The sequence below is a fragment of the Equus asinus genome, chromosome 24, assembly GCF_041296235.1.
Source record: "Equus asinus isolate D_3611 breed Donkey chromosome 24, EquAss-T2T_v2, whole genome shotgun sequence".
NCBI lineage: Eukaryota > Metazoa > Chordata > Mammalia > Perissodactyla > Equidae > Equus > Equus asinus.
Genome location: NC_091813.1, coordinates 69,286,667 through 69,305,429, shown reverse-complemented (window position 1 = coordinate 69,305,429; position 18,763 = coordinate 69,286,667). Strand labels below are relative to the sequence as shown.

The 18,763-nt window shown below is 42.0% G+C and overlaps 1 protein-coding gene across 7 annotated transcripts in view; it reads right to left on the bottom strand.

The window, feature by feature from the left end:
* Positions 1–18,763, bottom strand: part of ARFGEF3 (ARFGEF family member 3) — a 143,181-nt gene that overhangs the window by 19,573 nt on the left and 104,845 nt on the right. For all 7 annotated transcript variants that reach the window (XM_070496127.1, XM_070496124.1, XM_070496126.1 and 4 more), the window contains 5 exons: positions 17,246–17,425; positions 9,428–9,572; positions 8,013–8,135; positions 3,282–3,385; positions 1,512–1,656 (listed from right to left, as the gene is read on the bottom strand). In XM_070496127.1, coding sequence (XP_070352228.1) covers positions 1,512–1,656; positions 3,282–3,385; positions 8,013–8,135; positions 9,428–9,572; positions 17,246–17,425 — 697 coding nt within the window. The remainder of the gene's footprint in view (positions 1–1,511; positions 1,657–3,281; positions 3,386–8,012; positions 8,136–9,427; positions 9,573–17,245; positions 17,426–18,763) is intronic.

The following is an 18,763-nucleotide window of genomic DNA, read 5'->3' as shown; positions in this document are numbered from 1 at the left end:
ATCTAAGAATGTATCAATGGTGAGAAGTAATTTCTTTCTTTTCTTTTTTTTTTTTTGCTGAGGAACATTAGCCCTGAGCTAACATCTGTTGCCAATCTTTCTGCACTTTATATGTGGGTCACCACCACAGCCTGGCTGCCAAGTGGTGGAGGTCCACGCCTGGGATCCGAACCTGCGAACCTGGGCTGCTAAAGTGGAGCATGCTAAACTTAACCACTATGCCATGGGGCTGGCCCCAGGAGAATTAACTTTTAATATTAATGTAAAGCTCTCTCATTCTTTTCTGAGATCTAGCTACGTTTCATGTATAATTATAACTTTAAAGCCCTTGATGAATTTACCCTGTGGGAGCTTGAGAGAGTGCTCGGCTGGGCTTTGTCCATAAGATGTGCTTCCTAGAAAAAAAAGGATTAAGGATTTGCACAAACGGGACAGGAATGCTTACTGCCACAAACCGTTTGCAACTGCTCCACAGACTGCACTGTGGATAAGCAGCTTTAGCTTCTGCTTGTCACTGTCTGGGTTGGAGGTTTCAGACGCTAAGTAAAAGTTATTCTCATCTAATCATTAAAACGAAACCTCTATTAGGCAACATCTAGCTAACTTCCAATGTTTTAATTGCTCTCCACCTTAGATATCTATTCATTCCCATAGTTCTTCCTCACAACTAGTCTGAACCAGCGAGGCTTTACTGTTGCTAATCCCTATGGAAAACTGTGAATCTTCTAGGCACCCCATAAAATAATTCATAATATAAAAACTAAACAGAAGAAAAATCAAAAACAAACAAAAAAGCAAATTAAAAGCACTGCCTCCAAAGCCCTTTTTTAAGGGCTTAAACCAACCTATGCCCAGATATTAGAGCCCTTTAAAGAGATCACTTCCATTTCTAAGTCTAGAAACAGGACAGGGTTGTCTGAATCACAAGACAGCAAGCACAAATCTGGACATTATCCCAAGTTCCTAGACTGAACTCCAGTTCACAGGAAATCACATGGGGACCAATGTGAAACGTTCTTTAAAATTATTCTTTTCATGAGCCTTCAGCTTCACCAGTCACAAACAGATTCTCTCTTCAGTAATGGCTTAATTTCCTCAGTCTCTAACCAAGTAGTCCTGCAGGAAGTAATTATATAATGATTGTGTCTCCTAGGAGGTATTAAGGACAATTACCAGCCAATCTGAGTACCAAGGCACCAGATGCAGCTACACTCCAATTTGCAAAACTCTAGAGAATTCTGAGTTAGAAACTACATTTAGTGGGCTCTGCAAATCTGCACTGGTTTTAGAGGGAGGCACCACCTAAAAGGGTGGGTTTGGAGGCCTCAGTTGTAAATGCTATTTTTGAAGAGTCCATGGAAACTTTAGGTAGACTTGTTCCATTAGAATCATAAACAAAAACAGCAAACGTGGATAGCCGTTCATGATCTACAAGCGGCTTAATTCAGGTTTAAGCTTTGGGGAATATGAAGATAGCAAATAAGCTGGCTTAATCCAATCAATTAACTTACCAGTGTCATCATCGAAATCCGACAGGACTGACTCAATTCCGTCCTCACTGCTTGCCGACTGTTCCTGAAGTCTTCGAGGCAAGCTAGCAAGTCGTCCACTAAGGAATATTGGCTTCAAGGGCATTTTGTAGATTTTGGCCAATAACTAAATAAAAAATACCAAATTGCAATTATAAATTGGAAAAAGTTGCACTCTGGGGGTTAAAGAACAATAAAACTATAGACCAGTGTGGAAGGAGGACTGAGAGCCAGAGGCGCTCCTACTGCGCGAGTGTTCTGAAGCTGCTGTTTGTGATTTGGATTCTGGGCGTTCACCCCATGAAGCAGATGGAGTCGCATTCAGACAACAAAGAGCTGGAGGAAGACTCTGGACACTCTTCAGCATCGCAACCGCACGTGAGCTTTACAGACTTTTACCGAGGGAGCCACGGAACACGTCCAGAATTTTTGCCTAGGGGGGAAAGTGCTCTATGGGGATCAGTGAGCAGAGAGTGTGGGAGATGGGACATCAGACCTCATTTCTCCTTCCCCTACTCAGTGTCAGGAAACAGGGTGAACAGGAAGCGGAGGGGTGTGAGGGCAAGGTGGAGGGGCGATGGTGTGAAAGCAGAGCTGAGAGACCACCCTGGCTCTGCACTGCACCTTGCTGCTAGAGCCCAGGTCCCGCAAACTCCCAGGGTCCTTCCATCTTCCCGAATTAGAACTGCGCCTGTTCTGGAAACCAGGGGAATAGCTGTGAGCGAGAGAGACAAAATTCCTGTCCTGTGGGTGTTACAGACAATAGTCATTCACAAGTGAGTAAAACTTCCGACACAAATGTTGTGGGAAAATTAGACCATGGTACCAGAAAGAGTGACGGGGTGCGGTGGAGGCTGCAGGAGCCCCGCTGTCTCCGAGGAGGTGACATTTCAGATGAGGTCTGGGAGATGAGGAGTGCCACAGAGAGATCTGAGGGGAAAATTCCAGGGAGAAGGCCAGCAATGGCTCTGAACACTAGTAAGTAGAGGCATCTGGGGGGCAGGAAACGAGCGTGGCTGGAGCACAGTGAGTGAGGAGGTCTGCAGGTAGAAAGGGAGCTGCATCTTGTCACGTGGGGCCTGCGCAAGCAGCAGGAGGAAGTGGGGCCACATGTGCTTCTAAAGCTACAGGCTTAACGCTGTCCCCGAGCGAGGGCTGCAGACCGACAGGAGAGGCCTGAGGAAACAGCCTAAGACAGGAGAAAAGCTACTGAGAGAGGGTGTTGCTAAAGCCTGGGGCAGAAAGGGCTCAGAGAGGAGACTGGTCTTGTCCTACCAGCACGTGACATGGATGAGGAGAGAGAACTACTGGATTAGCACAACCAAGGCCCCTGTGCATGCTACTGCACTTCTTCCCTAGATCTTGATCAAATACGTCTCTCTCACTTTTTGTCTCTCTTCACTGTCTGCACCCCACCATCCAGGCTGCGGGGCTATCAGGAAGGCTTCCCATGGCCTCGTGACCCCTTCCCACAGTGGACATAAATACAGAGGTTCTGGGAGTTGACGCTCTGAGTGTAAACGGGACATTCAAAGGTCTCAGGATCCAACTCTGTGTCCTAGTGCATATTTGTTACTTTTTTTCTCTCCTTGGTGGGAAGGGTGGGGACATAAATTCACACTCGAAAACTAAGCCCCAATCTCCTCAGTCAGCAGAGTGTTCCTCCTGGTCTTCAGCAAAAACACCGTGCACATGTAGCCAGCATCTTCCGAGGAAGGTTCAGGGCCCAGGCCAGCGTGAGCATGCCCATACCTGAGAACAGCGCCGGAGGTAATCCAGCGCAGGGAGGCACAGGTCCGGGGCTGTGGCTCCTGGTCCTGGGACACAGTCTCCGATCTCCTTACAGTCCACCTCACCTAGAGGCAGCAGGGTGACAGAGACACACACAGTCATGCTTATTTATCCCCTCACAGTAGAAGACTGATTTATTCATATAGTGTTAGTTCACCAAATATCTACTAAAATAGAGAAAAAAGGGGAAAAGAAACATTACTCCAAATGGTACAACCTTGAGAGAGATCCTTTTGGTCATTTCCCTGCATGAGCACATGGTGAACACAGTTGGGACCACACTGCCCCTCTCATTTAGCTGGGATTATTCTGTTTTGTAACTCAACCTCTTGAACCAACAATGAATGCTTTTCCATATTCTGTGCTAGTGCTTTTGGTTCTTGGGTGGTGTTCTTTGGTACCTCTGCCCCGCTGTTGACAGTGTGCCTGCTGAAGCTTTGATGACAGAGGACGAGCCAGGACAAGCCACGTGCTGGCTGGGATGATGCACTGGGCCTCTCTACTTAGAAAAGTACCTTGTCTGTTGCCAGCCTTGGCGCTAAGTGGTGATGATAAATGAAGGCTCTGAGAAGACTGCAAACATCTGGGGTTTGGGGATGGTGACCACTTCACCAAACTGAAAGGATTTCTATTGTTTTTGCACATGTCTACAGATTTAACAGACCTGTCAAGGGCATCTAGATATTCTATAGGGAAATAGCAGTTCAGAATTATCATTTTTCTTTTCATGTTACAAATCTATTTCTGTATTTTTAATAAAATCATTCCAGAGTACTGTCACTGTTTCTAACTGTCTACAATCATAGCAACCAGCACCCCTCTGCGGGTAAAGAGACATAATTACTAGGCATTAGTTAAAATTTAGAAGCAGATAAAGAGGTATATTTCTCCTTAAAAAAAAAGAAAAGAAAACATAAACCTTTCCTATGTTTTAGATGAGGGATTAGCAGGCTTTTAAAACATTTTTAAATTTTATTGAGGTCATAATGGATTATAACTGTGAAATTTCAGGTGTACATTATTTATCAGTCACCATGCATATCTGCCCCCTTTATGCCTTTTGCCTACCTCCTAACCCCATTCCCCTCTGGTAACCACTAATCTATTCTCTTTATCCATATGCTTGTTTATCTTCCACATATGAGTGAAATCGTGTCGTGTTTCTTTTTCTCTATCTGGCTTATTTCCATTAACCTAATACCCCCAAGGTCCATCCAAGTTGTTGAAAATGGCATGATTCTGTCTTTCTTTATGGCTGAGTAGTATTCCATTGTATATATACACCACAACTTCTTTATCCATTCATCTGTAGAGGGGCACTTGGGTTGCTTCCACATCTTGGTTGTTGTGAATGATGATGCAATGAACATAGGAGTGCATAAATCTCTCTGGATCATTGATTTCAAGTTCTTTGGATAAATACCCAGCAGTGGGATAGCTGGGTCGTACGGTATTTCTATTTTTAATTTTTTGAGAAATTTCCATACTGTTTTCCACACTGGCTGTACCAGTTTACATTTCTATCAGCAGTGCATGAGGGTCCCTTTTCTCCACAACCTCTCCAGCATTTGTTATTTTTTGTCGTGGTAATTATAGCCATTCTAACAGGTGTGAGGTGATATCTCATTGTAGTTTTGATTTGCATTTCCCTAATGTTTAGTGATGTTGAACATCTTTCCATGTGCCTATTGGCCATCTGTTTATCTTCTTTGGAAAAACGTCTGTTCATATCCTCTCCTCATTTTTTGATCGAGTTGTTTTTTTTTTTTGGTTGAGTTGTATGAGTATTTTATATATTTTGGAGATGACCCCCTTGTCAGATATATGATTTTCAAATATTTTCTCCCACCAGTTGGTGGGTTGTCTTTTCATTTTGTTCCTGATCTCCTTTGCCTTGCAGAAGCTCTTTAATCTGATGTAGTCCCATTTGTTAATTTTCTTCTTTTGTTCCCCATGCCTGAGTAGACGTGGTATTTGAGAAGATGCTGCTAAGACCGATGTCAAAGAGTGTACTGCCTATGTTTTCTTCTAGGAGTTTTATGGCTTCAGGTCTTACCAGCAAGTCTTTGATCCATTTTGAGTTTATTTTTGTGTATGGTGTAAGATAATGGTCTACTTTCATTCTTTTGCATGTGGCTGTCCAGTTTTGCCAACACCACTTATTGAAGAGATCTTCCTTCCTCCACTATGTGCTCTTGGCTCCTTTGTTCATTTGTTGAAGATTAGCTGTCCGTAGATGTGTGGTTTTATTTCCAGGTTTTCAATTCCATCCAATTGATCTGTGTGTCTGTTTTTGTACCAGTACCATGCTGTTTTGATTACTGTAGCTTTGTAGTATATTTTCAAGTCAGGGATTGTGATGCTTCCAGTTTTGCTCTTTTTTCTCAGGATTGCTTTCTTAGCCTCTATGAAAGTCTTCATCTTCCTGAACTGTAATCATTGATTTATGTGTCTGTTTCCCAGAAGAGGCTGTGAGCCTCCCAAAGGCAGGAAGCATGTTTTATTCATCTTTGTGTCCCCAAAGTGCATCCAGGCCACCATGCCCATGCTGCAGGCACTCAACAGTTCAGTGAACAACAGAATGCCAATAATCATGGTTCTTAAACGAAATACAAGACTGTGAAATAATAGAAAATATATATTATATATATAATATTACTATTATTATTATATATATTATATTTTATCTATCTATCTGTCTATATAGATATATGGACTCTGCCCCTGGTTCCTGGCACAGAATTCCTAAAACTTGTAATTTCCTAAGTGATGAGAACACTAGGAACGACTTTTGTTCTAATATTTGGGCTTCGACTCTGGTTCCTGATGCAGAGTTCCTAAATCCCTTGGAATTTCCTGTGATAGGAGAGTCTTCTGTTCTAATGAGATGATGCTTGGTGGATTCCTGGATGTGAGCTGGTCACTAGAAAGACCACACCATGATTAGAAGCTTGGAATTTTCAGCCCCACCCTCCATGCTCCAGGAAGAGGAGAAGGACTGGAAATTAAGTTAATGATCGATCATGCTTACATGATGAAGCCTCCATAAAAATCCCAAAAGCACGGGTTTGGAGAGCTTCTGGGTTGATGAACATATCCACACTGGGAGGGGGTGCACCCCAACTCCATGGGGACAGAAGCTCCTGTGCTTGGGACCCCTCTGGACCTCACTCTATGTATCTCTTTGTCTGGCTGTTGATTTGTGTCCTTTATCATATCCTCTATTATATAATAAACTGGTAAATGTAAGCATTTCCCTGAGTTGTGAGCTGTTCTAACAAATAATTGAATCCAAGGGGTAAGGGTCATGGGAACCTCTGATTTGTAGCCAAGTCAGACAGAAGTTGTGGGTAACCTGGGGACCTACTACTTGCAATCGGCATCTGAAATGGGGGGCAGTCTCCTAGGACTGAACCCTTAACCTGTGGGGTCTGTGAGAACTCTGGTTAGTGTCAGAACTGGACTGTAGGACACCTAGCTGGTGTCACAGATAATTGCTTGGTGTGGAAAAAACCCACACATCCGGTGTAAGAAGTGTGAGTGTGGCAGTCATGTGAGAGTAAAGGAGGAGTGAGTGTTACCTGAATTTTCTGCTAACGCAAAGATTTACACTTTAAGGTGTTCTTATGATTAAGATACTAAATTATTTAGCTCCATTTAATACAGAGTAGAGTTGAAAAAAAATAAAATTCTTACTCTGTCAGTCAGAGGAAATCTTCCTCTCAAGCCAGTAAGTAATGTCGGTGAGTGAGGGGCTTCCGTGCTTGCCCCTCGGCTCATCTCTCTAGTTCCCAGAGTGCACAGAAGAGCAGAGCGAGGTCGCTGCACTTACCACAGGTCTACAGATCAGACCTGTGCCTCCAGCCTCCATCCCGAAACCTACATTTTGTTCCTGCTCCAAAACAAGGGGAATGTGAATGAAGTTGTCTAGCCTCTTTGTGTTCAGTTTTCTTTTATGAGAGAATTGTCAGTTATTTAGCAAGAAGAGAGAATAATATTGTGAACCTTATATTTTCCTTACATAAAAGACCCTCAGGCTCTAGGCTCTAATGGCACTCAAGGGAGAAACTCTCAAAACTTTAAGACTTAAGTTCCTTCTAGACTTTTGGTTTAACTGCCTGCCACTGCCTTCCATTTCATCCAGATAAACCCATGCTGCCTGACAATCTGCTACAGCAGCTAAGGCCTATATGCCTCCGCCATGTTAAAGTATTTCTAAATTAATATAAAATCAGCTACGCAGTTCCTGAAATACACGAGGCCTTGAGGAAAGGCAATTTCTGAGCTTCCAAAATACACTTTACATTAATAAGGCCTGGGGGAAGGCATCCTTACTTTTCGTTTAGGAGTTGGGAACTCAAACTCAGCCTGCTAATTATGTGACATCGAGAAGAGTAGTTCCACCACAAGGCAACTACTGAATATAATACTGAATATTTTAAGATTCAAAAAGAAGTTGGAGTAAAATAATGTAGAGATTGAAAATATGCCTCATTGCAAGATTATCCCATGAACACAACGAAAAGCAACCCTGGACAAAATCTGAGCTGCTCGGGCAGTAAGCTTTCTGCTTCTGAGTACATGACACATGGCCACTGCTTGTTCTCCAGACACTTGCAGGCTCCAGGCAGTGTGGACAAAGCCACCCAGGAAGGGTTCCAGCTGTCTCGAGGCATGAGGGTCTCCACTTACCCAGTCCTTTGACAAACTTCACGAGGCACATGATATAACTAGTGGCTGCGTCCGCAAAGACCTGGATGTTGTCAGTGTTGAGAAAAGCTTCAAACACGTCGAATACCGGAGCCTGGCCTTTTCCTGAGGGAGGAAGATGGGAGAGTCTCAAGACACTTGAGTGTCTCCCTTCAGGTTGCTCCTACTCCCAGCACCCCCACGGGGCCTAGAAAAAGATCTACTGGAGGAAGGCCCGGGCCTTTTGTCTGGACAGCTGGCCTGGCTCCCCTGTCTTCCTCCTCAGTTCTGCCTGCAGGCAAGCTCGGCAGGAACCAGGGCAGAGCCGGCTGAACACGGGGCTGAGGCAGTGTGTGGGTGAGAGGGCAGTGAACCAGGGGCCTCTGGAGTTCTCCTATGCACACAATTCTAGGGAGGGAAGGTTCAGACCAGCCCTGATGGCATGTGCTCATCTACTGTGGCCTACGCAGAAGAGTGAGCAGAGGCCTAAGACTGCTCTCTTGGAAGGTCTGCTTGCATGGCCCGCCCCGGTGGGCGTCTGGGAACTTGGATCTCAGAATATCCCCAGGCAACAGGTAACTGATAAGGGGACTCCCTGTGCCTAGACTGCTTGTACAAACCACGGTTCATTCTGAACACCTGCTTTCCTTTGGGGAGTCTGGATTTTGGTGCCTGCTAGGCAGAGGGTACCTATGTGACCAGCCCTCAGCTGGGTCTCTAATGGGTCTCCCCGGGCAGAAACATCACACTTGTGTTGCTGCATTTTCACTGCTGGGGTAGAGTGTGCTCCATGGGGGGTGAGAACACAGGAAGCCTGCACAGGGACCCCAGATTCTGTTTCCCTTACGATCCTGCCTGTTCTTACTGTGATACTGTGATCAATCTTAGCTGTGAGCCCCACAATGAACCTGAGCTGTATCATGAACCTCAGCACATGCTAACTGCAAGCTGAGCCCTGAGTCCTTCTGGCAGGTCTGTACGTAGGGGTGGCCTTGGGGACACCGACACAATGCCTCTGGCTGCTGGGCCTGTCTTACGGGTGCTCACCCATTTCCAGCCAGACCCCACCTCCCTAATTCAGACGCCCTGGTGTTAGGATACCTGCTTCCTACTAACAAGCAGACAGTGTTTCTCTTGGGCTTTACAAGTGAGCTCAACGCAGATGCATGAGTGAGACAGCAGCAGTCTTGGCCTTCTCACCCCCAAGCTCTTTCCACTCTCATTCCTCTGCCAGTCCGAGCCAGAGCAACCAAGCAAGAAACATAAGCAAGACACATTCAAACCGCAAGGGAAGAAGTCAAACTGTCTGTTTGCAGACGACAGGATCTTATCTACAGAAAATCTCAGACTCCACCAAAAAAATGAGAATAAACGAACTCAGTAAAGTTCCAGGATCCAAAAGTGGTGCACACTCTTACCCATGGAGTAGTCACCAACCAGGTACTCCTTCACCTCAGCCTTGTTCCCGCCGCGCACTGTTTCCAGGGCACTGAACAAGGGCCTCCATCCCGACTGGATCTGGGCGGAACACACTTCAACCAGCTCACCTATGGATGTGACGACCTGGCGGAGGAGAGGCGGGCAGCACTTAAGCCCTCATTACAGGAAGCAGGGGATATCTGGGGAGGGCAATGCACTGCTCTGCTCCCCATTTCTGGGTTAATTTTAGTGAAAGAGAAAAATCAGAACCCAGACAAACCCACTCAAAAATCTGCTAAAGCAGCAGCCATACTATACTAATTTGCATTTTACTAATGATCAATGTTGCTGAGTAACTTTTCACATGCTTGTCAGATATTTGTAAATATGCTGCTGTCCTTTAAATTAGGTTTTTGTTTTCTCATTATTGTCTCTTTATTATTGAGTTTTTATACATTCTAGATTCAAATTCTTCCTGAGACACGATTTGCAAATATTTTTTGACAGCTTTGGTTTTGTCTTTTTATTATTTTTAAATGGTGTCTTTTGAAAAGCAAAGTTTCTAATTTTGATGAAATCCAATTCATCAGTTTTTGTTTTCATGGATCATGTTGGTGTCGTTTCTAAGAAACCTTTGCCGAACCCAAGTCTCAAAGATTGTCTCCTACGCTTTTTTGTAGAAATGTTTAGTTTTCACTCCTACATTTAAGCCTATGACCCACGATGAATTGTTTTTTTTAACATATGGTGAGAAGTAAGGGTGTAAGTCACATTTTTATTGCATGTGTTCAAGCACCATTGGCTGAAAATAATATCCTCTTCTTCCACTGAATTGCAACAGCATCTTTGTCAAAAACTAATTGACCATAAATGTAAGAACTTATTTCTGTATTCTCCATTCAGTTCCATTGATCTATAGGTCTATCCTTACACCAATACCACACAGTGTTGATTACTGAAGTTTTTAAATCAGGTGTTGTAAAATCTCCAAATTTGTTCTTCTTTTTCAAATTTGTTTTCTCTAGTCTAGATCCCGTTGCACTTGCATGTAAATTTGAGAATCATCTTGCTAATTTCTTCAAAATTTCACTGAATCTACTCATCAACTTGGGGAAATCTGCCATATAAAAAATATTGTCTTTCAATCCATGAACATAGTATATCTCATAATTTATTTGAATATTCTTTACTTTTTCTCAGAAATATTTCAAAGTTTTCAGGGCACAAGGCTTGAACTTTTGCTAAATTTATTTCTAAATCTTTTATTATTTTTGATGGTCTTGTGAATGAAATTGTTCTCTTACTTTCACTTGTTGATAATTTATTTCTCAGATATAAAATTCAATTGCTTTTAAGATGTTGATCTTATATCCAGTGATCTAAACTCACCACTGATTCTAGTAACTTTTTGTAAATCTCTTAGGATTTTCTACATACAAGACTGTATTATCTGTGAAGTAAGACAGTTTTATTGTTCTTTTCAAATCTGGAGGACTTTAATTTTTTATACAATGAGTAAAAGTTATAATGTTGAATAGAAATAGTAAAGATGGAAAGCCCTGGCTTGTTCTTGATCAGTCTTTCACCATGAAGTGTGATGTCAGATGTAAGAGTCTCAAAAATGCCCTTTATCCAATTGAGGAAATTCTTTCTATTCCTCACCTCTTGAAAGTACTTTTTATTAAAGATGGGTGCTGGATTTTGTCAAGTATTTTCTCTATATCTATTAAGATGACCATGTAGTTTCAACCCTTTATCAATTGAATCCGGGCTGTGAAGCCAACCTTATACTTCTGGGATAAATTCTGTATGTCACACTGTTTAATCTTTTTTATATGTTGCTAGATTTAGTTGGCTAATAACTTTTTAAAGGTTTTAGGGTCTGCATTCGTGAAGAATGTTAGTCTATAGTTTTCTCTGCTTATGGCTTTGGTACCAAGAGTAAAACTGGCCTCATAAAATGAGTATGCCTGTGTTTCTTCCTCTGCTATTTCTGACAGAGTTTCTGTAGGGCTGGTATTATTCTTCCTTAAATAGTTTACAGATTCACAATGAAACCAAAAGGGCTTGAGTTACCAAAAGGGCTTGAGTTTTCTTTGTGGGAAGATTTTAAATCACTAATTCAAGTTCTTTACTGGATATAGGTCTAGGTATTTGGATTTTCTATTTCTTACTGAAAGTTCTGGTTCTTTGTGTCTTTCTAGAAATTTTTCCATTTTATTTAAGTTGTCTATTTCATTGGCATAAATTTGCTCATAATGTTCTCTTATAATTTTTTTAGTTTCTGTACGGTTTTCAGCAATTTCCCACTTTCATTCTTGATTTTGGAAATTTTTGGTTTCACTGATTTTCCCTATTTCACTGGTTTCTGCTCTGGTCCTTATTATGTCCTCCTTTCATCTTCCTTGGATGAACTCTTCTTCCAGTGTCTGGAGGTGAAAGCTCAGATTACTGATTTTGAGTCTTTCTTCCTTACTAATACGAGCATCTGCAGTCACAATTTCCCTCCAGGTACTGCTTTAGCTGCATCCCATAAATTCTGATACATTGTGTTTTCATCTTCATTTATTCAAGATATTTTCTAGTTTCCCTTGTGATTTCTTCTTTGACCTATGGGCTATTTAGAATTCCACTGTTTGGTTTCCAAATATTTGGGCATTTTCCAAATTTCTTTCTGTTATTTATTTTGAATTTAATTTGGTTGTAGCTGGAAAACGTACTTTGTGTGATTTCAATTCTACTACATTTACTGAGTCTAGCATATCATCAATCACGGAGAATGCCCCTCGTGCCTTTGAAGAGAATGTGTGTTCCTCTGTTGTGGAGTGTTGTGTATGTTAGTGAGGTCAAGTTGGTTGATACTGCTGTCTCTCTTCTACATCCTCACCGATTCACTGTTCAGTTGTTCTATCAACTACTGAGAGGAGTGTTGAAAAGTCCCACTATAATTCTTTTTTTATTGTGGTAAAATTATACATAACGCAAAATTACCATTTTAAGTATACAGTTCAAGGGCATTAAGTGCATTCACATTATTGTGCAACTATCCAGAAAAATTTTCCTCTTTCCAAACTGAAACTCTGTCTCCATTAAACAGTAATTCCCTACTCCCTCCTACTATAATTCTTACATTGTCTATTTCTCCTTTCAATTCTGTTTTTGCTTCATGTCTACTTAAGGTTTTATTGTTAGGTACATATACATTTATAACTGATATGTCTTCCTAATATATTGATCTTTTCACAATTATTAAATGTCCCTCTTTATTTCTAGTAATATTTCTCATATTAATGTCTATTTTGCCTGACACTAATACAGTCACCCCAGCTCTTTCAAGATTACTGTTTGCCCAGCAAATCATCTTCAATCCTTTTACTTTCAAATTATCTTTGAATTGAAAGTCTGTTTCTTGTAAATTGCATATTGTAGTATCTTGTTTTATTCAGTCTTACAATTTCTGCCTTTTGATAGTTTAGTCAATTCACATTTTTAAAACATCTGTATTAAATTATAAATCATATACGATAAAATTTACTCACTTATAATGTACAATTCCATGTTTTTAGCATATTCACAGAGTTGTGTAACCATCACCACAATCTCACTTTAGAACATTTTCATGAAGCCCCCCTAAAGCCCAGTTCCTGTTGGCAGCCATTTCCCACCCCACAACCCTGTCCTCTGCCCTAGGCAACCACTAACCTACTCTCTGTCTCTACAGACCTGCCTACAGGGGACATTTCATATAAATGCAATCATATAAAATGTGGTCTTTCGTGACCGGTTTTCATTTAACGTAATGTTTCTAAAGTTCATCCATGTTGTAGCACTAATCAGTACTTTACTTTTTTTATTGCTGAATAATGTTTCATTGTGTGGCTATATCACATTTTATTTATCCATTAGCAGCTGAGGGAATGTGGGCTGCTTCCAATTTTTGGGCTATTATGAACAATGTTGCTAAGAATGCTGGTGTACCAGATTTGAAAGGATGTATGTTTTCATTTCTGCTGGGTATACACCTTTTGAGGAACTGCCAGACTGTTCTGCATGGTGGTGACACATTTTGCCTTCCCACCAGCGGTGGACGAGGACTCCCACTTCTCCACACCCTCACCAGAACATATTTACTGTCTTTTTCAACTGAAGTCATCCTAGTGGGGTTTGAAGTGGTATCTCCTTGTGCATTTCCCTAATGACTAACTATGCTGCATCTTTTCACCAATGCAGATTTAATGCTGTCATTGATATGGCTCTACTTACAGCTGTCACTTTGCTATTTGTTTTCCATATGTATCAAGTGTTTTCTGTTCCTCTGTTCCTCCTTGACTACCTTCTTTTGTGTTCAACATATTTTTAGTGTACCACTTTAATTTCTCTGTTTATTTTTAATCTATTTTTTGTTTTACTCTCTTGGTGTTGTCCTAGGGATTACAATACGCATCTTCAATTTATCACAATATACTTCAAGTTAATACTGACAGTTCTGGCAAAATGCAGCAACTTTGCTTCTACACAGTTCCATTTCCCCCCCTTCTTTCTGCTGTTATTTACATTACATTTTTATATTTAATAAATCTAAAAATATAGCATTGAAGTTACTGCTTTAAACATTACTTTTTTTTTTGTGAGGAAGATTGTTGCTGAGCTAACATCTGTGTCAATCTTCCTCTACTTTGTATGTGGGATGCCTCCACAGTGATTCTCAATGACTGGTGAGTAGATGAGTGCACGGGATCCAAACCTGTGAACCCCGGGCCACTGAAGCAGAGCACGCGAACTTAACCACTATGCCATAGGCCAGCCCTAAACATTATATTTTTAAAATAAAGAGAAAGAGAAAAATATATATGTAATCTTTTATGTTTATCCACATAGGTACCATTTCTTCCTGGGGACCTGATTTACCATCTTGTGTCATTTTCTTTCAGTCTGAAGGAATTCTGTTACTGTTTCTTGTAGGACAGGTCTGCCGGCAAGAAATTCTTTCAATTTTTGAGAGAACCTTTTTACTTCATCTTCATTTCTGAAAAGTAACTTCTCTAGAATTACTCACTGACCTTTTTTTCTTTCTGCCCTTTTGATGAGCTGTTACACTGTCTCCCAGCCTTCACTCTCCTGGAGCAGTCAGTGGTGGGCCCCTGGTCACTGCCTGCAGTAATGGACCGCTCCGCAGCTGCTCTCAAGCCTGCTTTGTCTCTGAGCTTTCTGACGGCAACGTATCTACGGTGGATGTCTTTGTGTTGATCCTAATGGGAGTTCCATCATACCTCTAAATACACTTTCCCATCCCTTTGTCTTTCTCTTCTGCATCTGGGACTCCCATTACACGCATGTTTGACATTGTCCACAGGTCTCTGAGGCTTTATTTTTGGTCAAACTCAATTCTCTCTGATCTTCAGGATGGACACTTCCTATTAATCTGTTTTCAGGTTCACTGATTTTTTCTTCTGCCATCTCAAATCTTGCTGGTAAGCCCAGTTAGTGTGTTTTTCATTTCACTTATTACCCTTTTTAACTCTAGAATTTGCATTTTTTCAATTTCCATTTCTCTACTTAGATTCCCAATCTTTGAGTCATTATCATCATATTTTCCTTTAATTCTTTGAACATAATGTCTGCTTTAAAGTCTCTGTCACTTAATCCACCATCTGAGTTGACTCTAAGTCAGTTTCTACTTATTGTTTTCCCCTCCCCCAAGTATGTGTCACCCTTTCTTGTTTCTTTGCACGTTTCATAATCTTTTTGCTAAAAACTGGACATACTAGATAATATCTTATAGCAATGCTGGATTCTGACTTATTTTTCTGAGTTTTCTTTTAAACTAAGCTGCTTGGACTCAGACCGTGGAATCCATCTCTTTGCATGGTGTGAGGCACCGATGTCTCTGTTCAGTTTAGTTTTTGCCTGACTTCCCAGTGCTGGCGCCATATCTGCACAGGTTAGTGATGAGCCGATGAAGCAGGCAGACTGTGTTCAAACACCTTGAGTCTTTACAGTTCCCATCCTGTCCATCAACCTATGAGTGTAGGCTAAGGAGAATTTTCAAAGTGCAGTCAGTTCTTGAGTCTGTCTTGTCTTTTACTTTCTGATGGGATCTCTATCTCTATCCTGCATGTGCGCATGTTTTAGTCAGCCAGGGATGTGTGAGCAACTTATCTAGTCCTTCTACGAAGCTCTGGTTTCCTGAGCCTCATGTTATGTTTCCCAATGGTTCACCACTGCAACCTTAGGCTAACAGAAATGTAGGATTCTCTTGTCCACTTCCTAATGAAATAAACTTTTAGTTGACAAATCAATGGTCATTTATCCTCTTCTTCAAACCAAGTCTATCCCTTACAGCAGAAAAGCTGCTGATTTTCCCATCAGCCCCATACTGGTCACACTACTATTCTTGCCAACAGCCTGGGAGCAAGGGTGACAAGTGCAGTCTTCAGCAGGAGGTCACGGATTCCAACTGTTCTTAACCAAAGTTCTGGCAAGAATCATTTTTAAGCATAAATGCTACTCAATTTATTGTCTGCCCTTGGTCAATTTCCATAAGTGGTTGCTTTTGACAATTTTTTCTTGTTGTATACTTGATTTTTGTGGAGAAGATTCACTAACTTCTTCATGCGACCGCAGCCAAAGTCCCTTCAATCCTAAATCTTTCTGAACATATTTGAGCATAGTTATTTTAAAGTCTGTCTCTGATAACTCCAATATCTGGATCCCCAGTGGGGAGATGTGGGAGGGTGTGTGTGTGCCTACTTTTATCGCTTCCCTTTCTGTATTCAATGGCATGTTATTTCCAAATGAGCTGACTGTTTTTGATTGAGTGCAGACATTCGACTTCATATAACAGCAAATCCCCTCATGGCAAAGCCAGTTTTAGAGCTCTGCTTACTTCTCTGGCTTCCCATTGTCACTTAGTTTTGGGCATCTTAGTATTTCTTACTTTCTTGCCAGTGTGTCAGTGTATTTAAAAGTAATTTTTTATTTTTTTTTCTTTTTCTTCCCAAAGCCCCCCCGGTACATAATTGTATATTCTTCATTATGGATCCTTCTAGTTGTGGCATGTGGGACGCTGCCTCAGCATGGTTTGATGAGCAGTGCCATGTCCGCACCCAGGATTCGAACCAGCAAAACACTGGGATGCCTGCAGTGGAACGCATGAACTTAACCACTCGGCCACGGGGCGAGCCCCTTAAAAGTAATTCTTTAACGCTTATTTAACATTTTTAGAAGATTTCAGAGACAGAGGATCTGTCTGCATTCCTAGCCAACCATCATGCTAGATATGAAGTCTTCAGTTTGTCTCTGTACCATTTATCTCCTAGCAGAGGGTATAGTAGTGGTTAAGAGAATAGGCTTGTATAGTTGCACGCTTGGTTCAAATCCCAGTTCCATCAATCAGCAGTCATGTATCCTCAGCTAAATTTCTTTGTTTTTTTTTTGAAAGATTGGTACCTGTGCTAACATCTGTTGCCACTCTTTTTTTTCCTTCTTCTCCCTAAAGCCCCCCAGTACGTAGTTGTATATTCTAGTTGTGGGTCCTTCTGGTTGTGCTATGTGGGACGCCACCTCAGCATGGCTTGATGAGTACATGTCCAGGATCTGAACCCATGAAACCCTGGGCCACTGAAGTGGAGAGTGCGAACTTAAACGCTCAGGCACGGGGCCAGCCCCTCAGCTAAATTTCTTAACCTCTTTTTGTCTCAGATTCTCTAGAGGATTATAAGAAAGATTAAATATGCAAAGCTCACAGAACAGTGCCTGTCAGCGCTCAGTAAGATCAGCTATGGTGACGATGCTGCTGACTACCGTGACACACTGACCTGGTCTTGCACGTCCTCATCACACAACTCCAGCTGCATGATGCGCTCAAAAGGTCGGAAGAGGGCTTCATTAAAGTGAAAATGAGGTAGCTCGTTCCAGTCAGTGAGAACCTCTGTCAGTATATCGTGGATGAAGGAAACAGCCTTCTGAGACACATGTCTTTCCTTATGGCAGGCAGCCTGCAAAATTCACGAGAGAGCAGAACACCATCAGGACCTCAGGCAAGTAAGAATGTGCCTTCTGAAGGTTTTCCTCACCCCCTCACTGCAGGGAGGTGGGAGCAGCAATTCTGTTACAGGAAAAGAATTCCAAGAGATTAGTACAGATGAACAGCATACTAACTTGAATTTTTAATAATTTAGCCAACTGAACAGACACAACTCCAATTTCACTTTAATGTTTCTGGAAAAATCAGAGTTTCTAGTAATTTCTTCTTTCTTTTCTGTAACGTGACAGTTTTCTTGGGTAGTACAGAACACGCTGACTATAAGGACACCAGAACCTGTCCCAGAGCTGCCAGTGGTCTCATTCTCAGCCGTGCCCCAAACACGTGAAGGTCAGATGAGTCACATGTCCCTCAGGGAGGAGGGGAAATTGCACAGTAAAGCTCTGCTGGGTTCACAGCTCCCTGTATCCATGCCCTCAGCGGTCCCCTCACACTGACCCTGGCCTTCGACATGTGACTTGCTTTAGACAACAGAACAACAGCAAATGTTACATAAGTAGAGGATTAAAAAGCAGTTCTGACTTGGGGTCTGCTCTCTTGCTTTCCTTTGGAATCCTAAGAGTGCCACGTGGACCAGCACAGCTAGTCAGCCGGAGGATGAGACCACGTGAGAGGCCCATTGGTCCATCCTCCCCAGCCTAGGCTCGTACTCACCAGTGGACCACAGGTACACCATAAGGCCAGCTGAGCCTGGCCCAGACCAGAAGAACCGCCTAGCCGAGCCCAGCTTAAATTCTGACCCACAGAACCTGGAGCTAAATAAATAGCTGTTGCTTTAAGTCACTAGGTTTTTGGGGTAGCTCATTACAGTGTAACCGACAGCTGGCAAACTGTTTCTCTGTAACTAAGTCGTTATTTTATTCCCCCTTTCCTTACTAGAATGTTCTCAGGTTAGTGAATTAAGTTCCAAAAAAATACTTTATTTTATGACATCTCACTACCAGATAAGCACTAAAGGACTTTAAGAATAGTATTACTGCGAAACAGGGCAGTAATTTCCCCTCTGCCTAGACGCAGCCAGTTACCACATGCTCAGACGCTTAGAGGGAGAGTAACCATACATTTTATCAAGAAGTGCCCTCCTCTGGAGAGTGAACAGGGTACTGGTACTGACTTTGTTGGGAAAACCAGGACATATGGTTCCCCTACATAGAAGGTACTGCCCAGAGTATATTTAGCTATTAGTAAAAGAGAGACTAGGAGGAACAGAAGGCATGGTGGTCTTCATGGATAGAAATGAAGCTCCAGACTCAGGCTGATACCAGAGCATAAGGAATGAAAACTGGCTGCA